This window comes from Pholcus phalangioides, unplaced genomic scaffold (genome assembly GCF_987345545.1).
Source record: "Pholcus phalangioides strain wild (caught in Gottingen) unplaced genomic scaffold, Ppha-v1.0 ptg000015l_1, whole genome shotgun sequence".
In the NCBI taxonomy this organism is placed as follows: Eukaryota; Metazoa; Arthropoda; class Arachnida; order Araneae; family Pholcidae; genus Pholcus; species Pholcus phalangioides.
In genome coordinates, this window is record NW_028301608.1 from 114215724 (window position 1) to 114239729 (window position 24006).

The 24006-nt window shown below is 37.1% G+C and overlaps 1 protein-coding gene across 1 annotated transcript in view; it reads left to right on the forward strand.

The window, feature by feature from the left end:
* Nucleotides 1-24006, forward strand: part of LOC149077634 (BDNF/NT-3 growth factors receptor-like) — a 102693-nt gene that overhangs the window by 25068 nt on the left and 53619 nt on the right. Inside the window, exon 2 of the mRNA XM_089245180.1 lies at nucleotides 23588-23728. Coding sequence (XP_089101306.1) covers nucleotides 23588-23728 — 141 coding nt within the window. The remainder of the gene's footprint in view (nucleotides 1-23587; nucleotides 23729-24006) is intronic.

Sequence of the window (24006 nt, forward strand, 5' to 3'; positions counted from 1 at the left end):
GGCGCTAGTTTCCCCTAACCCACTCCAAATGATCAAAATTTTTAAAACATCTTAAAAATTTGTAAAAAAAAATATTAAAATTTCGAAGGAAAATGCTTCTATGTGCTATTTCAATCAATTTCTGTTAATTTAAACTCCTTTTTGCAGGATAGTAACTCAAAATTTCTCTGGTAGAAAAATCCTTGTGCCTCCCTAAGATTCCTCTTCTACACAAAAGTAAAGAAAAAATATCCATCACAAAAATATAGGGTTCCTGCTGCCACCTAGCAAATAAAAGCTAAACTGGGTGTTATAATTCTTCAAGAAAGTTAGTTTTTGGTTTTAAACTGTTATGTAGAATAGAAATACACGACATTTGGCATAAAACTATTCATTTTTATACTGCATATTGATACACAAAGTAGCAGTTAATATGCTTTTATGTTTCTTTTGCTAAATTGTTTTTCCAAATGTAAAAAAGAACACGTTATTCAGAAAAACATTTTATTCATTTGGTCCTTATGGGGCCCCGGCTCTTACGCTCGCTAATTGCTCGAAATAGTGGCAGTCACGAGCTTTAAACTTAGTAAAATTGGTATTGTGGCGCATAAAATTTACATCGATATGCAAAATCAAATTTAAGAAAAAATACAATTTCAACTTAATTTTTTCATAGGTTGTTTATCTTCAATCTGTAGATCGGTTTTGAAATCAACAATTTTTTTTTTCAGAATTATAGCAGACAATTTTGCTTTTGTTCAATAGATTATATGAGGGACTTTTAAGTTTGAAGCGGTTTCTCGTGTTTATAGTAGCAAAGGATAAAAATTCAAATACAACGCCACAACAGGCAAAATGCCCAACGAGGTGGCTGAGAAAAAGATGCCATATGTCATATATTTCCAAAATACAGCAACCCAATTAAAAATGCAATTAACAAAAATTGTAAACAATATATCGACGCCTATCAGGTTTTTTCTTTTTTTCTCGCCGGTTGAAAATCATTTCTCACATTTATGTCGGTTCACAAAATTTTTCACTTAATTACAGCGGTCTGCAATCAGAAAAACGTTCGAGATCACTGAGCTAAAACGTACAAGGCCAACACCATATTATAGCAGAAGGCTTCCGCGCGAAGCTCGTGACGTCACTGAAGAAGACTATTTCACCTAAGGCGACTTGATAAGGATATTCTAGTGGCTATAATTTCACCTATATATAGCAGGCCGACGCATGCGATATCTTTACCTTTTTTGCACTATATCCAATGACTGCACGAGAAATGGACTTCTTCAGTGACGTCACGAGCTTCGCGTGGAGGCTTTCTGCTATATATGGTGTTGCCAAGGCTTTTAGAGTCAATAGATAGATAGATAGAACCGCTCACAACCCCGGACTGATGCAAAGCACCTTTCCCGTTACCTCAAAACAGGCAAAGGGTAATAGAGTCAATAAAGGTTTAGTGTCAATAGGTAATTTTATCCTAATTTCATCCATTGCCTTACAATTCGACATTATAGTGTCCTCTGATTTTTTTTTTCAATATGTCCCGGATTCTATCAGTGAATTTGTATTATGTCCCGGATATTATCAGGATTTGTCTTGGTTTCTCTGTCGCATGTTCTGGCCACTCTATCCTAGGCCCGCCAATTCCGAAGTCCGGTCCGGTACCATAAATCGGCTATGACACTATGAGTGATGTGAGTTGAAACTTGGCGATTTCTTTTTGTCCAGAAGTTTCTTCTAAAGTGAAACTTTAATTATAAAGACTGTTTATATCACGAGAAAAAAAACGAATAATTATCGATATATGATTGCATACCAGACCGGGTACGCAAATTTTTGGAGGTTCGTCCAATCCTGCACTGCATACTTAAGAATTCGTAGATTCCCCCATCCAATTCGGGACATTGAAACGGTGCTGTAAAGACGTAATAAACAGAGAAGGAAAATGAGAAATCTTTTAACGTTCCACATAAATTCGATGTATTTTTATGTGTATACTGGATTCATGTGTGCGTGTATACAGATACTCGTGTTCCCACTATGGAAGATACTATTTTGTTATTTGAGTATTTGAAACGTTATCGGAATTCCTAAAATCCATTTAATGTGAAACGGATAAATACCAAATAGCCTTTGGCACGAAAATCTCACGAATATATTTTTCATTTCCGTTCAAAGCATCTATAAAGTGAAGTGAAAAAAGATTTGCGTAGGTTGTTTGAAAATGTTCTTGTTATATCCATAAAAGTTAACTTCATTACTTGTCTTCATGTTTCGTCTGATAATACGGTTACATGAACACACTAGGAAACTGTAACAGCATCCTCTTAGTGATAACTCTTTAGTTTTATTTATTTTTTCTCTACAGTTTGACTAGTCAAAGCGTTCGGCACCGACTACTGATGGGGTTTCCTAAGGGTGTGTTTTCATGTTACATTAGTACAATGAATTCGTATCACGCTTATTTTCTTTGGCATTTCAAATAAACGTTGTAACGATACCAAAAGACCAAGATTCTTTTCTGAAGTACGGTATTTGTGTTATCTAGACGGAAAAAGGAAAAAAAAAGAGTATCCGCCTAACTTCAGTCGGGGGCAAAGTTTCCGTGTGAACCATATTTAACTGTAATACGCATCGTACACCTCGTGAGATTCCCCTCCAGTAAAAAAACCTCCTTAAATAACTGGAGTCGAATGTGAATAACGCGAAACTTATGTTCACCTGAGAAAGTTTATTCAGTTCGATTGCGAGGATGATGGTATAAGAGGGTTAGAGATGTTGATAAATTGATAAATATCTATTCTTAATATGATGCTGGCGAATAAGAGTTTTAAAACTTCAATTTTTCGATTAAGTGATTTCGGTAGTGTTTACACTTCGTTTGTATTATAAGTTTCAAATTATTTGAAGCAAGTATTCTAGAGAATGAATGCACATCCGTAAATGTTTCGAGCGATAATTTCATAATATTAATACACACACACTTCCAGGTTTTCAAACTTCTAAAAGTGAATATAAGCCCCAGTCTCCTACTAGAAAGAATTTCTCCGCAGAGAGCAGGTATTTACAACTTTTATACTTCAAAATGTGGAAGACAAATGTGCAGCACCTGTATAACACGGACGAGCATGACTCCGACAACATAAATATGTTTTAATATCATATAATAATTACGCATATACAGGGTGCCTCATAATTTCGTGAATTGTTTAAAAATTTAAAGAATTGGTGTATTTGAATGAGGTTTGTTAAAAAAAAGTGGTTCTTTCACGGGGGTTTTTTTTTTCCTTTGGTACGGAAAAAAAATTAGTTTGAATTATTGTGTATAGAGGGCGATGTACGAAAGCAAATCACTGGAATTATGCAAATCAGAGTCCTATAAAATTCAGTTCGTACAATCCAGCTCATTTCTGAATTTCCGTGTAGCTGGGGCTTACATAAAGTTTTCATTGTGTGATGTTGATATTAGTGGATAAAGCAGTGTCCGGGAAGTAGTTTTGCCTCAGCCATGAATTGCCGGCTGAAGCTTTAAAAAAATTTCGGATCATTGGCGTACTCAAAGGGGGAATTTTGGGGTTGTAACCCCCCCCCCCCCAGAGCCAAAATTGTAGAGTTATTTTTTAGGAAAAAACGTAACCGCCGCCCCCCCCCCCCAGAAGGAAAAAAAATCTGAACGCCCCCCCTCGAGAAAATTCTGCGTGCGCCTATGTTTCGGATACAGAAGGGTTAAAGGAAATGGAATTCCATAGAATTAATTCTGTGATTTGCTTTCTTGCAGCGCCTTGTAAATTCGAACTATTTTTTTTTAAAACTAAAAACAATCCCCTTTCGTGGGAATAACTTCTTCGCACACCGCATTCAAATACACCAATCATTTCAATTTTTATGAATTTTTGAACTATTTTCGAGTATATGGGACACCCTTTACATGTACACAACACGCTCCTGCATGTAACCAATTCGTTAGAAATTCTAGAGAAGAATGTGTACTAGGTGCATGTCGAGTGCAGTAGTAGTAGCATATACACTCCAACACTAAGTACTACTTGCTAATCGTACACATTCTTCTGTGAAATTTCTAACGAATTGGTACGTGCCGAGACATGTGTGCGTATGCGTCATCTTCACGTATTTATGTTGACAGAGTTGTTTCGTGCTCTTGATGGTGTTGCCATTTGTTTTCCATATTTTGAAGTAAAGATGATAAATGCTCGAAGTCTCGTGTCATGTAAATATCATGTTAAAGGTCCGACTGAAATAGGGAGGCCCAGCTCGCATTCACGCCTCGAAGTTGAAGTTGAGGAAAACACACTTTTCTTTGAATAAATGATATTCTCTTGAGTTTCAGACCCTGTGTGTGAGAAATTGCGACAGAGGGAAGAAAATTCATTGAACCATACACGCATTCTATAAGGATTCCTCTGAAGAATTTTTAACGAATGCCGGAAAACTATGCATGTATGCGAGTGATTTCAACGTACTTATGATGCCCAATTTTTGCGTGTTTCGTATTTGAGATGTGCTGCCATCTCTCATCCACATTAGAAGTCAAAGTGGCAGATGCCTGAATTTTCGTGTTTATCTGAATATCTTGTTGGTGGTCTGGCTGCTTTCTGCGGAGAGAGACTTTTCAAATCTGAGACCGGCCGCAATATATCTTTCTGTGATTCCACATCTTGGGAGACAGATGGCAGCACCACTATAACATGAAACGCGCATAATTCTGACAGTATTAACACGTGAAGCCCACAAATATAATCACGCGCGTGTGAATAATGGGTTCTGGCGTGCATTGAATCGGTTAGACATTCCTCCTGAGGAAGTTCTAAACCCAAAACTAAACATTAGAACATGGATTATTGATCTCTTCTGTTCCACGAACCCTTTCTTTTATCAATAACGCGAAGTCCACGGACCCCTAGTGCCTATGAAATGAAAGCCACAGTTCCCTTGTGTCAATGAAAGTGAAGACCACAGATCCTTTTTCAGAATAATATTCAGTGTATAAATTTCGGCCAAACCCCGAAATCGGCCAGTTGACCCGGCCAATATGCGAAATTCTGTGGAATTTCTGGCATTTGCCGAAAGTGGCTGGAAATATCTATAACATTGGTATTATCGTTAGAGGTTACCACAGGTAGCCATAATTATGAGTGGCAATAACTATCACAAAAAATACACCAACTTGGTGATGACCCCGAATCGTACCTTTTCTTTGACCAAGGATCTCCAGCCACTTCACGAACAGGCTGGTGAAAGTCCGAAATTCGGACATTGGCCGGGTCAACTGGCTAATTTCGGTCTTTGGCCGTAAAATATTCAATGAAAATAATAGGCTAATTGTTTTCTCGTCCAAGCTGACGCATCTCTTGAATCTTGAAGGCTTCCCAAGAATCCTCCAAGGGTGCCTGTATCCTTACCTATAAGAACCCTTGTTCACACACACAAGTGCACGGAGTTCATGAACCCCTTGGAGAGATTGTAGTGAGGTCTGTGAACTTTGAAGAGAAAACAATCAGCTCATTCTTTGTACAATGCTGTATCCTGAATGACGTCCGTGGCATTCACTTTATTGGCTGGGGGGAGGGGGGGAATCCGTAGACTTCAACTTATTGACAAAAAAAAGGGTTCGTTGAGCTCAAATGGTGTTAATAACTCCTGCTGTAGTTTCTGATTTTGGTTACTGTGCAAATGCGAGCCTATCTACCGGTTAAAAAGTCTCACCACAGACAGCAACAGTCCTACAAACAGTGCAAATATTCAATCAGTACTTTCACTGACTTAACTTCAGAAATGTAGATGGCAGCACTGAAAAATCAGGCACAGCACTTGATACGCACTCAGACTGGTACACACATTTACACTGCTGGCACAACTCACTAGGTAGTAAATTGCCCATGGCGATAGACCTCAATTGTGCTCGGTTTGAAAGAAAGAAAGTTTTGGTTTCGGCATTCGAGTTGGAGATACGGCTGAGTAGTGTGTGTGTGTGTCATGGACAAAAACATTGATAAAATAAATCACGTTAATTCGTTCGTATACTTCAAATTCTGTAAATCTAAAGGTAACCATCACGTACTGTTAGGTTTTTACTTGAAAGATCTGCGTGTATTTTCTGTTCCTTTGTATTAACGGAATTCTAGTAACAAAGAAACTATATATATAACATGTACTTTCTAATAAGGCCAATGCGCTTGGTCTAAATCTCCCTCGCAATAATTGTTTCAAGTGTCAGGCTAATCGTATTTGCTACTCTGAAGTAACTTTGTCTCGCTTTTTCTTCTTCGGAAACAAACTTCGGTCAATATAGTTGTTTTTCTGAGAAAAAAGTGTCGTTATTGATGTTTCGGATATTGATCAAAGCAGCCATACTCTAATGACAAAAGTACAATCTCATTTTCTGTCTCGTCCTTTCTGATTCTTGTTTTATTCTTTTCGGAATGACCGGCTGATCAATATTGAATCCTCGGACACTTGTTTGGTTTTGCGTGATCAACCAACGTACGACGCAGTTTGCTATTTGACCAGCGATAAAAGACACGAACAATGTACGAACTAATGAAACAATGAAGGAAAATTATCAACAAAAATTTATTCATCAAGCTATGCAAACAAAAAAATTGGTTTTTTTTTCCCTTTGCGCCTGTGCAGAAGTTGTCATTTTTGCGCTTGTTTTGGCTGAATATTTATGAAAATGATGATTATTACCAATTCCAAATTTTCTCGTCGAACAGCTACTTCGACAAACGCTTATTTCAGTGATGTATTAGAGACAAAAGACTAAATTTCTCGTGAACCAGATCATCAATATGGTTTATTGTAGGCTTTTTCAAAAGCTGGTATGCTGGAGAGGTTTTTGGTAAATTTGACCGATTGTAGGTAGAAGGGTGTTTGAAAAATTAGCGGTTAAAAACTTTGGCTACAATTCGATTTTGAGCTGCCAGGGCTTGTAGATCGCCAGTCAATAAAAATATTTCAATGGAAATGGTGTCACATTATAGGATTTTTTTTTTTTTTTTTTTTTGCTCTTTGGAAATATGTGCTCAGTTTGCGTGTTTAGGATTTTCAGAAACTTCACAGATTCGGGGTTTTTACACTTGAGGCATTTTTTTTTCCTATAATCGATTATCCACCATAACTTGAAAACGCTTCGAGATAGGAAAGAGTTTGTAGGGTGTTCCGTGTTCCACTTCGTTTCGTCTATCACCACTCACTCTGTATATCTACAGTATTTTTTGTTTGTTTTTTTTCCGTCTGAAGTCAGCTATTTTTTTGTTTCGCATAAATTTCGTTTAGATGATTATCCTATGATTTTTCGTCATACTTCTAAGAAGAAAATAAAATAATAGGAAGCAGTTTATAAAACATAAAATAAATCTATTTTCTGCTTTATTTTGGTAGTAAAATATTGGGAAATAAATTTGGTTACCCAGGGAATAAATCTCGTGTTATGGAATAAACTCATGCTGCCATAATTGATTCACTCAGAAATTTTTTGTGGATTTCACCTAAATATCCCCCCCCCACCCGCGATTATACACAGGGAATGAGAAAAATTGGCAATGTGCTAGTTATTTGAGGTTTATTAATCTTCATGTAATAAATACATTCGTTTGTTTCAAAAAATTAAGTATTCCAAAAATTTGCAATCGTTGGCCGTAAAATGCTCGTTTACTGTATGGCTGAATGAACTCCAAAATCTCTTAGAACCCAGCTTCGTGGCCGAGTCCTTTTACTATATGACTATAATAGCATTTACATCTTCTAAAATGTTTTTGAGCACATCCCTGTTAAAAAATAAAAAATTACATGAAACGAATGGTTCCTAAAATACTAAAATACACTTTAACTTCCATTTCAAAAAATTACAACACCCGAATATATATAAACACTGATTATTACATGAATATTTTTATACAACTAGATATAAACTGGTTGTTCAATAAAGATTTATGTTGTTTTCTCTCAGCAGCTTTTGGAACTTTTCGATATCCAGACCAATTACGGTATCCGTTATTCAGTGGCACTTCAGTATATAAGAAGCATTATCTTAGGAACATAAATATACATCGTTATTTTATTTCACTATATAATACGAAAAACTATCAACATTAAATTTTTCGTTATTTCGGACAAACAATGTCCAGATTCGTAATCCTCGTACATATACACACAAAAAAGGTGCATTAATACAAACATCCTATTTGTAAGTATAGCATAAAATACGTTTATTTTTTCAGATTATTCGATGCAAAGTAAATTAAAAGCATAAATAAAGCAAAATACATTTGTCATCGAAAAAGTGCATTATGCGCATTTCAATGGACTCTCTTCAAATCTATTACAAGGTATTCGTGTACGTTAAAAAAAAAAAATCAGGAATTTTTCCAGGATTACAGTTTTTTCTTTTGATTAATCCCCCAGTACGAAACTTAATTGTAGTCAGTATTGTTTAGTGAATACCAAATAAACTCGAAGTGAATTTCTATGCAGATTCTATTCCTCTGAGTATTTGGATAACCATTAGACATATACGTATTTTCTTTTCCAACAATCCCGCTTTGTCGCCATAAACAATATACTGCTGGTTTACTTCAAAAAAAAAAAAAAGACGGCTTCGTCGGAATTGTAATTTTTTTTGTGGAACCTGTGCCTGTGCATATTCGTAAATACCGTGCATGTTATAGATATGTTATGTTCAGATGCTACTCTCTATTTTCTGAATCGTGAGTGGAAACATTGCATTGAATAGTTACTTTCTGCATTCGCCTTAGATTTTGGATACCATACAGCAGGTCTGTGTACAGGGCGATGTATAGGAGCAGTAGTTATGCACTATGTTTTCGGAATTACATAAGGCCGAGTACATTATTATGCGCGGGAGTGTATAATAGAGACTAGCGACGAGAACAGTTGTATTGTTTCGTTCTATACAGCAGACACTCGAAGAGCGAGACAAAGGAGAGAAAGAGGCCACTCAACGAGGAGCACGACTTGAATATGCACGTTTGGTTTCACCTCGATATGCTGGTTTTCGCTAGCTGCTGATTGGTCCATTTTCTCTTTTCTCTCTCTTTAAAAAAGAACAGCTTCTGCGGAGAGATCATCATCGTCACAACGTTTCAGATCCTCTCCGGTCATTTTCTCCATCCTGCTCCTTTACTATGTGCGGACATCTCTTCCTCCTCCCTTATGCGATTTTTTCTTCCTAGTCTCAATTCTTGTAACACGTACCTCTTCGTCCCAGTATGTGCGCAGCTAAAGTGATGGGAAACCCGGTTGCATGTATCTGGGTCTTCAGGTTCAGTTATGCACTGTCAGAAAGTACGTACTAGAAACTCTATCAATCCAAAAAAACAACTTTGCAACATAATATCATTTATAAAAAAAATTTATCTTATTATTAAAAAGCATTATTATTATAAATCGTGGCATCAAAAAGAAAGCTGCAGCTGCTTCCAAGAAACCCGGCTACTTACGTACTTCGAATTCATCAGCCAGAACTTTTTTCGCTGATGAGTGACACTTATCACGCACGTGGAGGGTCATTAGTGATCAAGCAAACGAATATTCACATGATCTAGTTAGCGGGATTTTCAAAAGAAAAAATTTATATATACATCACTTTCGGAAGATTAATGTTTTCTCGGAAATGAAGTTTTTTCACTTTAAGGGAAAAAGAAAAGTTGCATTTTCTTGACGATGGGAAATTTTCCTTTTCTTTTCCGGTAAAAACGCCATTTTTTTTTATAATTCCCATTATAACCGCCTACGAAATTCTTTTGTTAAGTTTCGTCAGCCTGCCTTTAAAAAAAGTCTGCGATTAAAATGCGTTAAGAAGGTATTTCATAAGAATGCGTAATACAGAATAAAATGAGTTTTTTTTTTCGCTTAAAAAGGAAGAGTTTGGCTATTCAGGCTATTTTTTTCAGTGTTTTCAGCATATTCTGAAAGTTTTCGTGGATTTGAAAGAACTGTTGATGGCAACACATTTTTTTTCCGGGAAAAAAAACATGTTGATTGGGAACTTTACCCGGAAAGGTGTATTATTCGTTATTATACTTTTTGTCGTGATCGTAAAATTTGCAATAAAAAATGGTTAAAAATTTTTCCGTGTTACTTTTGCCTTTCTTTGTCATATTAAAATACTTTCAAAATATTATTTTTGAAGAAAAAAATGGATTTACAAATTCATTCTCTCTATCTCTCTCGCTCTCTGCCGCTGTGGTGGTCGAGTGGCCATAGTGACAGACTAGCATCGCGAGGACCCGGGTTCGAACCCCACCGTCGCTGCAAGGGTGGTCGGCTGAAGTTGGTTTTCTGGGGTTCTCAACTTCGAGGAGCGAATGCCGATTTCTCGTTGAAAAGTCTCGTCACATAGAGCAACAGCTGTACAATTATTCAATCATTACATTTCACTCACAATTTGAAATTTAGATGGCAGCACTAATTTACGCAAAAACACTTGATACGCAATCAAACTGTTAGATACTCGCACTTTCGGCAGTACTCAATCGGTAGTAAATTGCCCACGGTGATAGACTAGAATTGTGCTCGGTTTGAAAGAAAGTCTCGTTCTCTGGTAATTATTAAAATGAGTTGTATAAAAGCATGAATGTGGTCTATACAGAGTGATCCTGTACACTGAGTGATCCACGAGACAAACTAGAAGAGTTGAAAAAAGACACCTGAATAAGAATTTTTTGTTCGTAGAATGTGTGGTCGAATCACAAAAGCAAAGGTGGAAGCGGGCCTTTTTAATGAATGTACAACAGCACTTCACCAAATGAAAATACATATTTTTTTCCGACGTATTTTCTGTGGTATATACTATCAATCAGTCGAGGGTGTAGGGGTTGTAATGTGGCAGGCTTCCTCATGATGCAACCTGGTTAACCCAAAATCTACTACAAGTTATTGTACTGCTTATCACAGTAAGGATCCGGAGAGGTGCAATGGGGGGCGATCACTCCGTCCAAAAGCTGAATATAATATGGGAAAAAAATTATCTTTGTCCCGTATTTTAAAGAGCAATCAAAGAACTATACAGGCATACACATTAAATTGCCTTCTGGCTCATTTCTCCGAATCCACGCTTGACTTGTCATTGTGTGGCACAACATGACCTTCATGGTCCACGCACGAATAAAAACCAAACTTTCGTGTAAAAAAGTTAGGTTTTTATTGGAACGTATGCACCTTCGGATTGGGTAGGAGTTTGGTTTTCATTGGTACAAGGACCAACAGGGATATGCTGCGCCTAACAATGATAAGTGTTATAATGTCTTGTGGTAAGTATTGCGTTAACCAAGTTGCACCATGAGGAGTCCTACCACATTACAGACCCCTGCATCCTCGAATCCTGCATCGTTTATAGCACTTATCGCGGCAAATGCTTCGGAAAATATGATATTTTCTTTTGGTATGAAACGCTGTTGTGCACTCTCTAAACACATCTACCGTGTTTGCTATTGCATGTGTGGTGTAGCAGTAGTAGGTGGGGCCTCCAAAAAATGGCTCGGGGATCCATGATGTTCTTAAGTCAGCCACCTCGTTGGGCAATTTGCCTGTTGGGGCGTTGTATTTGTATTTGTATTCGATTACACATTCTATCATCAGAAATGATTGTTTCGGTGTCTTATATTACCTCCTAAAGTTTGTTCCATGAATTTGGAATCACCCTGTAGAGTACGATGACACACAGATAAATCACAGTGTTTGTTTCTTACTGAGCTTTATTTTAATGGTTTCAAATGCCGTTTCTGATACATAATTGGTGTTTCATCATTATTATTTATCTCACTTTTATGTTGTTTCCGAACAATTTGCTACTGACGTTACTATCAATCATTTTTCTTCTGACGTAATTGCTAATTATTATTTTCTGTTACCATGTAAGTATTTGCTACTATAGTAAGTATATTGCTGATCACTTTGCTACTGACGTATTTGCTGATTACCTTGATACTGACTGTTTACAATCAGAAATAGCTTTCTTTCTGAGTTTTCAACTGCCTCAGAAAACCATGAAATTTTGGGAGCGTCTTAATGTAGATTCGGGGAGAATTTTCAAAAAAACTAAGAGTGTTCACATTGCTTTTGATGCGTAAAATCACAGTGTTTGTAAAATAACTTCACCACCATCAGCGTTAGAATTGGAAAATAAAATTCACTTGCCCCACGGAACTTTCTGGTCCGCAGACATCATCATTGGTCCGCCAAACTAATAATCTCTTCTGAATAATAATAATTCATTTTCCGAAACATATTTTGTTATTTAGAACAGTGATATATCATCAAGGGGTGAAAAAATCCCTAAAAACTATTAAAATTTCAGTCCAACCTTATGAAGCCACCACTATTGATTCTGTTTCTTTATCGATAAACAAGTTTGTAGGTTTAAAGAGGCATTTTTTATTAAATTTTCAGAAAACAATTTGCAAAAGATATTTCCTACTACGAAAGAAAAATATACTGAATAGTTTTTTCCTATGATTCTCAAACAGCAACATGATTACGAAATAATTAAAACAAAATATCTTCACATAAGTGGACATTTTTTTAGCAAATTCAGCAAAAAATAAGACACTTTTCGCTACTTGTCCCACGAACCACCACAATTTTTTTCTCGGAGGTCCGACTGTTTAATCACTGGTCTCGGGCCAGCGTACCACCAATGATTTCGAACTCTGATCAAAGCGCGTTCTTGTATACTCAACGTTATAGTTTTTAATGAAAATTTAGAATGGAAACAGTTGTCTAAGAAATATTTAAATACTCGGTCATCAAGATTGAGCAGTTCTGTCCTATGGGTGCAAAGAATCAACATGCGTACTATACCAAATACAGGTTCTATCTGTATTCATTCTTCCTTAATAAAATCAGTTTCGGAACTCTTTTTCAACGCAGTAGCATCATTGCAATCACCATCTCCAGAATCATCGCTAATCACTTTGATACTGATTTCATAGCTGCCAATGATAATTTGTCCACTACGTCGCTGTAGTACGAGAATTCGATGCCACACCTCTGATAATACAAATAATACAAATACAACGCCACAACAGGCGAAATGCCCAACGAGGTGGCTGATAAAAAGATGCCCACAAAAATATGGATGTCATATATTTCAAAAATACAGCAACCCAATTAAAAATGCAATTAACACAAATTATAAACAATATATACACATGATAAAATATTATACAATGCCCATAAAGAATACTTATGGTTGTCTTATTCTAAGAATGGATAGCTTCTCGATCCACCCCACCATGTTTATCGTATTTCTTTTTAAACGTGTCAATTGTGTTACAATTTACTACGTCCGGGGGTAAGCTATTCCATTTATTAACAACACTATTAGAGAAAAATTCCCTGCGACACCATAACCTTGCATTGTCCTTCACCAATCGATGCTGGTGTCCCCTTGTAAAAGCAGTTGATTGGCGGTGTACATCCTATGGTCCATCCTATCCATTCCGTTGAAAATTTTGAACACTTCGATCATATCTCCTCGACACCTGCGTTCATCCAATGTAAACATATTCAAAAAATGAAGTCTCTCTTCATAACTCAAGCCCTGTGGGCCAACAAGGACACGCGTAGCTCTTCTCTCCACCCCTTCAACCAATTCTATGTCCCTCTGTAGGTATGGTCTCCAAAACCTTACAGCATACTCCAGTCCAGGACGAACTAATCCTCGAAAAAGCGGAAGAATGACTTTATGAGAACGCGAAGAGACCTTTTTCAAAATGAGACCAAGCATTCTATTCGCTTTTTTGACCACCGCTAAACAATGTTCAGAAAACTTAAGTCGCTCGTCAATGAGAATTCCCAAGTCGGTGACCCTAGTTGCATCCGGGATAGTGACACCATTCAACTCGTAAGAGAACCGTGGGTTGTTCGAACCAAAATGAGCGACCATTCACTTATCTACGCTAAACGTCATGCTCCATTCATTTGCCCATGCTGCAATCCTGTTTAAGTTGGTCTGGAGCAACTCCCTATCGTTTTCATTCCCGATTACCCCCATTAGCTTCACATCATCTGCGAATTTGCTAGTAATTCCATCGATACCCTGATCGAGTTTATCGATAAAAAGTGAAAAAAGTATGGGGCAAGGACACTTCCTTGAGGAACTCCACTTGTGACGTCTGTCCAGCCAGAGAATTTCCCGTTCACCATAACTCGTTGCGACCTATCTCTTAACCACGATTCTATCCAATTCAGCAAGTTGCCCCCTATTCCAATCTCGTGTAAACGCTTCAAGAGTTTGCCATGTTGGACCCGATCGAATGCCTTCTGGAAATCAAGGTAAACAACGTCGACATTTTTGCTCTTACCCAAAGCTTTAGTCACGTGATCATAGAAGCAAAGGAGGTTAGTTACACATGACTTCCCCTTCCTGAACCCATGCTGATTATCCGACAATACATTATTCTCGTCTATCCACTTCACAAACTGCCTTTTGATGATAATTTCCAAAATTTTCGAGAAGGAGCTCGTCAAACTCACTGGACGATAATTTGACACCGCTTCTCTACTACCCTTCTTGAATATCGGAACAACGTTAGCAAGTTTCCAATCTCTTGGGACGATACCCTCAGCAACACTACTCCTGTATATCTGTGTGACTGGCCCCAAATACAAATACAAATACAACGCCACAACAGGCAAAATACCCAACGAGGTGGCTAATAAAAAGATGCCCATAAAAATATGGATGTCATATATTTCAAAAAAAAACAGCAACCCAATTAAATATGCAATTAACACAAATTATAAACAATATATACACATGATAAAATATTATACAATGCCCATAAAGAATTGCCCCAACAATTCATTAGCACATTCCCTGAGAACCCTGGGATAGATATCATCTGGTCCTGGTGCTTTGCTTGCACATACATTTCTTAGAAGATTTAGGACCTCCACGTCTTCTACTTGAATATCGTTGAGGGTTTTATTGCCCCATGCAACACCCGTATATCGAATATCATTATCTCCATTAAAAACCGACGTGAAAAAGTCATTGAAAGCACTACACATGCCTACATTGCTCTCTACCCTAGATTCTCCTATCGAGAGGCGGCCAACTGTCCCCTTACATCCATTATTGACGTATCGAAAAAATGATTTTGGGTCAGAGCCAATGTTATCTGCCAACGTAGATTCAACTTCCTTTTTACTATCCCTTATCACTTTCTTCAACAGTCTTCTTTTATCAGTAAACAATGATAGGTCACCTCGTCCACTTTTATACTCCCTGAATGCCCTTTTCTTTCCAAGATAAAGGTTCCGCACGCTATCCGTGAACCATAGAGGGTGCGATGTACAAACACGCTTTTTTCGAACAAAGGGTATGACGTCGTGCAAAACAGAGGACAGCTTCGTACTAAATTCTTCCCATTGACTTACCACCCCTACTGATTCCAACCGGTCTTTGAAAACTTCCGCTAACCTCTCAAAACATCAAAGTTAGTTCTCCGAAACCGTCTCTACCGATTCGATTACTTGAAAAGCGCCGCTACTTATGTCATCATTGATTTTGAAATATTAGAAATTGAATTCCTTTCGAGATGCTTCAACTCTTCAGTAATGTTCCCTTCATGAAGTGATTTTCTTTTCACAAATCCTAGTTATAAAGATATTTGAAGAACTGCGTCAGAATTCGAGATTCAAACGACAAAATTTTCATGTGTTTGAGTAAGAAGAAAGGGAGATGTAGTTTTTCCTTCCTCCCTTTCGGCAATTTTAACTCCCGAAATTCTATAAGCTCCGAATAGCGATAAGAATTGCTATTCAACAAATCTTTTGATGTCATTTTGAAGCGCCTCAAGAAGAAATCTTGCACTTTTAGATGAAAATCTTGAAATAATATCTACATAAAAAAAAAGTAAATAAGGATTTTACTTTAAATTGGGGTGTAAGACGCCACCAAAATTATGTTCATAAATTATATTTCTTACAGAACGAGAGTTAATGCATTAAATCATGGGGTGGCACAATCTCCAGCCCGCGGCCCAAATGAGCCACGACAACGGATTTTCTTCCGGCCCGCGAAATTTGTTTCTGTAGAAAAGTATAAACCCAAACACACACATCACGGTAAATATCCAAGCTTACCATATTTCCTTCATAAAAATACGGTAAATCGGGATCCATGCGGGATATCACTCATTATCTTTTAAAAAATTTCAAATGCAAGTAAAATTGCAAGTTACAGTCGAAAAAAATTGTCAAAAGCAAGTAAATATTGCAATTACAGACAAAAAAAACATTTTTTTAAAGGGAAATAAGGTTGCCAATCACAGCCGAATGAATTAATGAACGCCAGAACTTTGCCACCGGAGCTTATCTAGTTGCCGAATCTCTTCCAGACCAGTCCGGAACACTCTCAGTAACAAAAAAAATGTAAACACATACAAATTTTTTACAACATATTTTCCCCAGATACTGTCACGATTAACAAATTTTGTGATGATAACAGACGAGATGGGATTGGGAGTTTGAGAAAAGTTCCGGGGTTTCGTTAAGACGGGTGAATACATATTTTAGAATGAAGGTATATTTTAGAAGCAATTGGTGGGGGTCCATGCGATCTCTCATCTGTTATCTTACACTTGTCACATTATATACCTAGGATACAACAAGCAAACAAAACGAGAATCTTATTGTATAATACAAAATACCCATCGGCGCGAGTCATCTCGCTCAACACCTTGTCGGTGAGCAAATAAGTTTGATAACTTATGGGATAGAAGCCAGCATCAGTTTTATTGAGTTGAGTTCATCACTCGGGTGTATCTGATGAAAATATACAAAATAAAAATATCGTGTGGGGAAATATACACCAGTAGGGATCACCCGCGCCAATCATAGCCAAATAGGAAGTAAGGTTGCGACTTACAGCCAAAAAAATTATCTAAGACAAGTAAAGTTCCAAATTACAGCCAAAAATGTTACATAACATATAAAACATGTTTACATAACATATGAAATGTTACATAATATATAAAATATAACAAAGAAACAGATATTTTTTCTGGATATTATGCTGAGGTGAACTCGGAAAGAAAAGTCATCTTGTCCCAGCCGAGACTCTAACTCTGGCCCCTCTTGCATACCGGACAAGCAAGTTACCATCTAAAACGCTGGAGACGCGACCCTGCCTAACTTATTTCACGCACTGTGACGTAAGGTGCTGAAGTAGAGGCATTATTAGCCTCTCTTAAATTCAGGAAATGGCCCTCCAAGTGAGACAGTACAGAGTCAGACGGCTTGCTTTTTTTTTCAGCATAAGATATCAAGGAAACGGATATTTTCTGGATATTATGTTGAGGTTTACCAACACCATCTATAGCAGGAGGCCTCTGAGGAAAGCTCGCGACGTCACTGAAGAAAGTTATCTCACCTACACCCATTGAATAAAGCAGGCCGACGAATGCGCCAACTTTACCCTTTTTTTGTAGTATATCCAATGGCTCTGAGTGAGATAACCTTCAGTGACGTCACGAGCTTCGCGCGAAGATCGTGTTGGAGGAACTCGGGAAGAAGAACCATCTTGTTCTCTCTTGCATACCGAGCAAGCATGCTAGCATCCACACCACTGGAGACATGACCCGGCCTTCCTTATTTCACGAACATTGCTTAAAATAAGGAAGGCGCTGAAGGGCCTGGGTTTGAGCAGCACCTCCTAGAGATAGAAGGCATCCGCACGGGTTGCCAAGTTAATCTGTCATGTCATTGAGACTACCTAATAAGTTTACCACATTTTGAACCATCTCATCCTATTTCGTTTCTTCTTATTTTGGCGTAGAATCTTCCTGCTTGGCTCACAAATACCAAATATGATGATCCAATCTACATGGTGATTGGATGTGGAACATAGAAATCGCCAGTTCTGAGCCCGGTCGTTTCCTTTCCACGCAACGATGATACTGGCGCGAGCAGCGGAATTTTTTTTCCTGGATATTCTGAGGGAAAATGGACGTCACGAGCAGCGTGCGGAGGACTTCCATCTCTAAGAGGTGCTGGTTTGAGTCCCAGCAGAGACAAAATGGCTACTTTCTAAGTTCACCTACACATAATACTGTGGTGTTAGGTCAGAACATGATAACTCCACATTTTTGAGATATAAGCATTTTCATTGTCATTTAAAAATCAAAAATAAATCATGCACACAAATACAAATTGAAATATTTTACATGAGCATGTTGTTTAGCCGTAAGCACGTATTTGTGCATTCAACGCACTTTTTAATTATTTATAATTAGCAAGACTTACTTTTACATCAAAAGGCCATTTTTTGAAGATATCATGTTCTGACCAAGCACCACAGAATATTCTGAAGATATCTGTTTCCCCTGATATCTCAGGCTGAGGGAAAAATACTGTCTATCCCTCTATAACAAAACACAATTTTAATTTATTGGTCCCCAGTCAATTACGATAAAACTATACAAGTTAAACTTTACAATTAAATTACATATTTTACAATATTTGAAGGAAAGTATACGAAGAGAGTATGCTACACACTGTATTTTCACTCTCAGAACTGATGCAGGGTAATTTTTGAATGTTTTTTGAGCATTTTTTTAAATTGGAATCATACCTCTACGACGAACGGTTGATGAGATAAAGACCGCATTAGCACATACAGGACACCCTGTATATATAAATACGTTGAGAGAGAGAGAGACAACATATTTGCATCATGGCTAATGAAAAAGCATTTCTGGACACTTTCATTAATGTGTGTAGAAACACCTACATTACCGTCGATGTAAAAATTAAAAAACGAAAATGTTTAGATTTATTTTCATATTTTATACTCCCACGTTGCATCGGGCATGCGGTTAACAAAAATTAACATGACAACTCGAAATTTTTACATGTCCCGGACATTTTTGGCCTGGTTGCGGGCCATGTTTGTCCTACTGGCCATGGGTTGAGCATGTATGAGAATTACCGTATTCTTTCAATTGTTCAATTTCTCAGTCTACGTAGCTCTTTTGTTCTCGATCGATAATGCTGATCACGCAACATCACGCATATTTCCAGGATAATCCCGTGAAAAGCTGGCACGTGTGACTGAACACATCAAGAAGAAATTATGACACATTGTGGACACACGTGTGGGGGAAGATATTCAAAGGGGAGACGATCATCGCCTATGAAAATGTCTCAGCTTCGGTGAAATATTGCTCACTAATATCGGAATTGTGATTAACGTTAATAAATTATTTCCATTCGATAAATTAATGAGCGACCGAAACCGTGCAACTTAATGTGTAGCCAACATAGAAGCAACACGACGGGAGATGATTCATTTGCCAATGCTTAATAACACGAGGACAAGTCGTAACGCGTCACTCGCATTTGCAGAGAAATTGATCGCTATCAGATATCAATGTGATGGAAACTGACATGTTGTTTGTTTGCGTCGGTTAAAATGCGAGAAATTCCCCTGTTGTAGTGTTTCTGACAGCTGAATAAGCTGGTGGCATTTAGGTGGTATTTTCTGACTAGTTTGGGGTGCTGATCAGGAATTTTATCATACAGGGTGTCCCAGAAATTCGTAAATGCAGTGAGACGCCGCTTATTAAAATCACGGATAATGATAGATACACGGCTTTTCTCTCAGCCCAACATGTCAAGGCAACAGATATTTACTATATTTTATACCGAGGTGAACTCGGAAAGGAAATTCATCTAGTGCTTGCCCGGAATGCAATAGGGCCTGGGTTCGAATACCGGGGGAAACCAGATGACTTTTCTTTCCGAATTAAACCAGCACCTCCTAGAGATAGAGATCTAGAGACAGGTATCATATCTATCTCTTTTATATATATTTATATAAACTCGGCATAAAATCAAGGAAATATCTGTTTCCTTGATCACGGACAATGTTATCATTCGGGAGTTGTTACCACTTTCGCAAGGAACGGAACGGACCAGTACAATAACATGGGGGGAAAATAAAATAAATAAATATAGTAAAATGTGTATGTATATATATATATATATATATAATATTATAGTAAATATATACAAATACAAATACAACACCACAACAGGCAAATTGCCCAACGAGGTGGCTGACTTAAGAACATCATGGATCCCCGAGCCCTTTTTTACCCTACCTACGAGCCCTACCTACTACTGCTATACCACACATGCACCCCGCGGAACCCCCAACGAATCGGTACATGCGGGAATGTGCGTGTACGTGTAGTGAAACCTGGCATGGAGTTTTTTTTTTTTGTTTCTCTGTAATGCTTGTTATGTGTAGTGCTGCCATCTGCCACCAGTTTTTCTAACTATGAGTGAAGTGTTATGATTGAATGATTTTTCGTTGTAGGACTGTTGCTCTCTGTGGCGAGACTTTTTAACGGGGAGATCGGCTCGCATTTGCGCCTTGAAGTTGGGAACCACAGAAAACCAACTTCAGCCGACCACCACTGTGGGGTTCGAACCCGGATCCTCGCATCGCGAGTCCGTCACTATAACCACTCGACCACCACAGCGGTAATAATATAATGATATACAATAAATATAATAAAAATTAAAAATAAATTTCACGATGCACAACTCAATTGCAGAAAACAAACTCATGCACACTATTGTACAGTATGAATACACATTATTTCAACCGTCTCAGCGGCATTGACGAGGTATCTCGCCTCCTTGAAAGCTCTTATTTTAGCATTGAAAAGCTTAAGCGCATTTTGTAAAATTATTTCTCAATAAAAAACACCTTTCACCATACCTTTTAGTTTGCACGTGCTGAAAATCGGAAGATAGTGTACTTCATTCAAAAAATATGTAACAATTTTTCATGGGTGTTTAGTGATTTTTACTGACACGCGGAAAGGGCTAAAATAATCAAAATATAATCATAAAACGTAGGCTTAATCCACACAAAAATTATTTTAACGTACTTCATTGATAAATGATTACTTGCAACGCCTTGCAAAGTAAATTACTCACCATTTTATAATGGAGAATTGGTATTTCTTGATAGGCCGGATAGTACACGGTGGCCGGATTGTCGAGAGTCTACTGTAATAGTAATAAGTATTTAAAATGGCTCATAAAAAGAGTTAAAATTTCTTCCATTTCATATTATCATTTTTTTAGTAAATGAAGGGAATGTTAATAAAAATTTTATCAATATTTATAAATTTCGGGAAATCAACATTTTGATGGTTTCGCGAAGGGAATTTGAAACTATTAAAAAGGATCAGATTAGATAAAATGTTGAAAAGGGTAACAGTAATCATAAAGAGGTAGAAATCGGGAGGAAAAACTCAAAATATGGAACAGAGAATCGAAACATTTCTGAAAATACAGTCCACAGTTCATCTGCTGAAACAATTTCAAGAAAAATTGATAGATCGATATTGAGTGCGTGACATGCTTGTGGAAAGCAATGAAAAGAACCTATTTCTGAGAGAAGCCTCATTTTTTTTCTCTCTTCGCCCAAAAAAAATGCCATTGCATCCAAAGAATGCATATCCGCGGCACTGACCAAATATCCCACCATCTCAATTTCATTTTTTTTCCCTGCCAAGAAAATTCCTTATGCGGAAAATCGTTCGCTGAAGTACTTACAAAAGCCACAAAAGTTCATTTTTTTTATTTTTTCCATTCTAAACTAGTTGAACTCTGCACGGAAGAAATTTTGTAAATAACCGAAAAATACCTTAAAAAGAGAGGGGGTAGGAATTTGTTTGAGTATATGTAGGAATCCTTCAATAATTACAGAGGTGAAAACTCAAAATTTCTTGGGACGACCTAATCAGATGCCGCCCTTGAGTGCGGTTGCATCAGGACCCGCTCTATCACGACAAATTATTGGAAGCTTTCACCAATTCTAAAATTATTTCTTGCATCAATTCTAGAATTATTGCTTTCATCGATTCTGGAATTATTGCTTTCATCAATTTTGGAACTATAGTATTTCTTTCATCAATTCTGCAATTTTTTCTGTCGTCAATTCGAAATTTTCTTCGAAAAAACCTAGAATTATTTCTTCCGTTAATTCAGTATTTCATCAAATCTGTAACTATTTCTCTCATAAGCTCTGAATTTTCATCAGTTCCGAAATCATTTCTTTCGTTAATTCTGGAGTTATTTCTTCCAATACTTCAGTGTTTTCATCAGTTCTGGAATTTTTTCATCAATTATGAATTTTCATCAATTCTAGAAATATTTGTTGTATTATTTCTTATTTTCATCAATTCTAGAAATATGTGTTGTATTATTTCTTATTTTCATAAATTCTGGAATTTTTTCTTCCTTTAATTCTGAATTTTTATCAATTGTGGATTTTTTCTTTCATAATTTCTAGAAGTATTTCTTTCAGGAATTCTGGAATTACTGTTTTCATTAGTTCTGAATTTTCATCAATTTTGCAATTACTTCTTTTATTAATTCTGAATTTTCGTTGCTGCTGAAATTATTTGTTTCAATCCTTTTTTAATTCATCAATTCTAAAATTTTCATTAGTTTCGCGAATCTTTTCTTCTCATTACTCCAAAATTACCCTCAGCGCTGAATTTTCACCGATCTTTGCGATAATTTGCATTTGATCGTGCGGGTTTTTTTTTTTTGTATGGATGTTTCTCAGCATTCCTGTATATTTTGAAATATTGGATGCCAAGTCTCTTCCCTCACTAAATATATAGAATCGGCGCAAAGGTGGTCCTAAATATTATTTGGTGCCTTGGAATTGTTGAGAAATACCTGGTCTCATTATTATTTTCGCTACAGGTCTCCGTCTGCTAAAGGCGGCCCCAGACTCAATGCTAGGTGTTAACTACTTTTATGCGTCCGTTTGTTAGGGTTACATGATAATTAAATAGGCATAGCTGCGTATGGATTTTGTAAAATACGTATTTCGATGACTAATTTAATGATTATAATATGTACTTCGGTGGTGAATGGTGACGACATACACAAAAACGGCCTTTGCGAGGATCGAATTCTAGGAAAGCGTCATTGAAGATGTGCGTGCGTCCAACTTAACGTACACGAAGCATACAGGCATTGAGATCCGATAGAAATAACTACTTGATCGAGACAGGTTAAAAAATTGTGACTGAAGTGACCGACACATCCATTGAATGTCTTAATAATGTCTCGGTGAATGCGGGGAATTCGTGTACTGTTTCGTCTGTTTGAAACCAGTGAGAATTGGCTTTAAATTAATGTTAATTCCATTTTGAAATTCATAAATTTACGTAATGGTCAATTCGCTTTATAAAATCCGGGTTTCCGCATTAATTTTACATTTCAAATTACTGGAATACGCATTAAATTGGTAATTATTTTGTGATAATTTCATTACATGTCAATGGAATTCTAAGCCGTGTTTATATTACGATTTTCAAAGCGTATTAATGTTATTCATGGAATCCGAGGATTTATATATATATATATACAGTGTGTGGAGTATATCGTATCATATAATATATGCTTATATAATAACTGTACGCGATTTGACGTTTGTCCGTAGGTTACGAAAGTTTCATAATTTCTTTTACAATCCTCATTGTTGCGTTTCAATGCAGTTTTTTCTTTTCTTCTTCAGATGATATTGATGAATGTAAATTGTACCCGAACATATGTGGTATGGAAGCTGGATGCCATAATACCAAAGGATCTTACGTCTGCATCTGCCCCAATGATCTGACGGTTGTTGGACAAAACAACAGTTGCCACGAGGATAGACGTAAGGCTTTTAATCTCAGTACACAGGCTGTGTTGCAGAAAGGACTCCCTGACTTTTTGAAATTCACGCAACTTTGAAACAATGGTAGGTAGAAAGATGAAACAAGTATAACGTTTGATGGAATGGCCTGGAATTTTAGATATCCCTGTCTGCAAAATTAGTTACAATTTAACTGATAGAAGCTAATTTTTTTTAAATTTCACGACTTCTCTCTGTGGGCCCATTCGAAGGTGTGTCTAACAGTAAGAGTCCCCAAATACTGTGTCAGCTTAAATAGT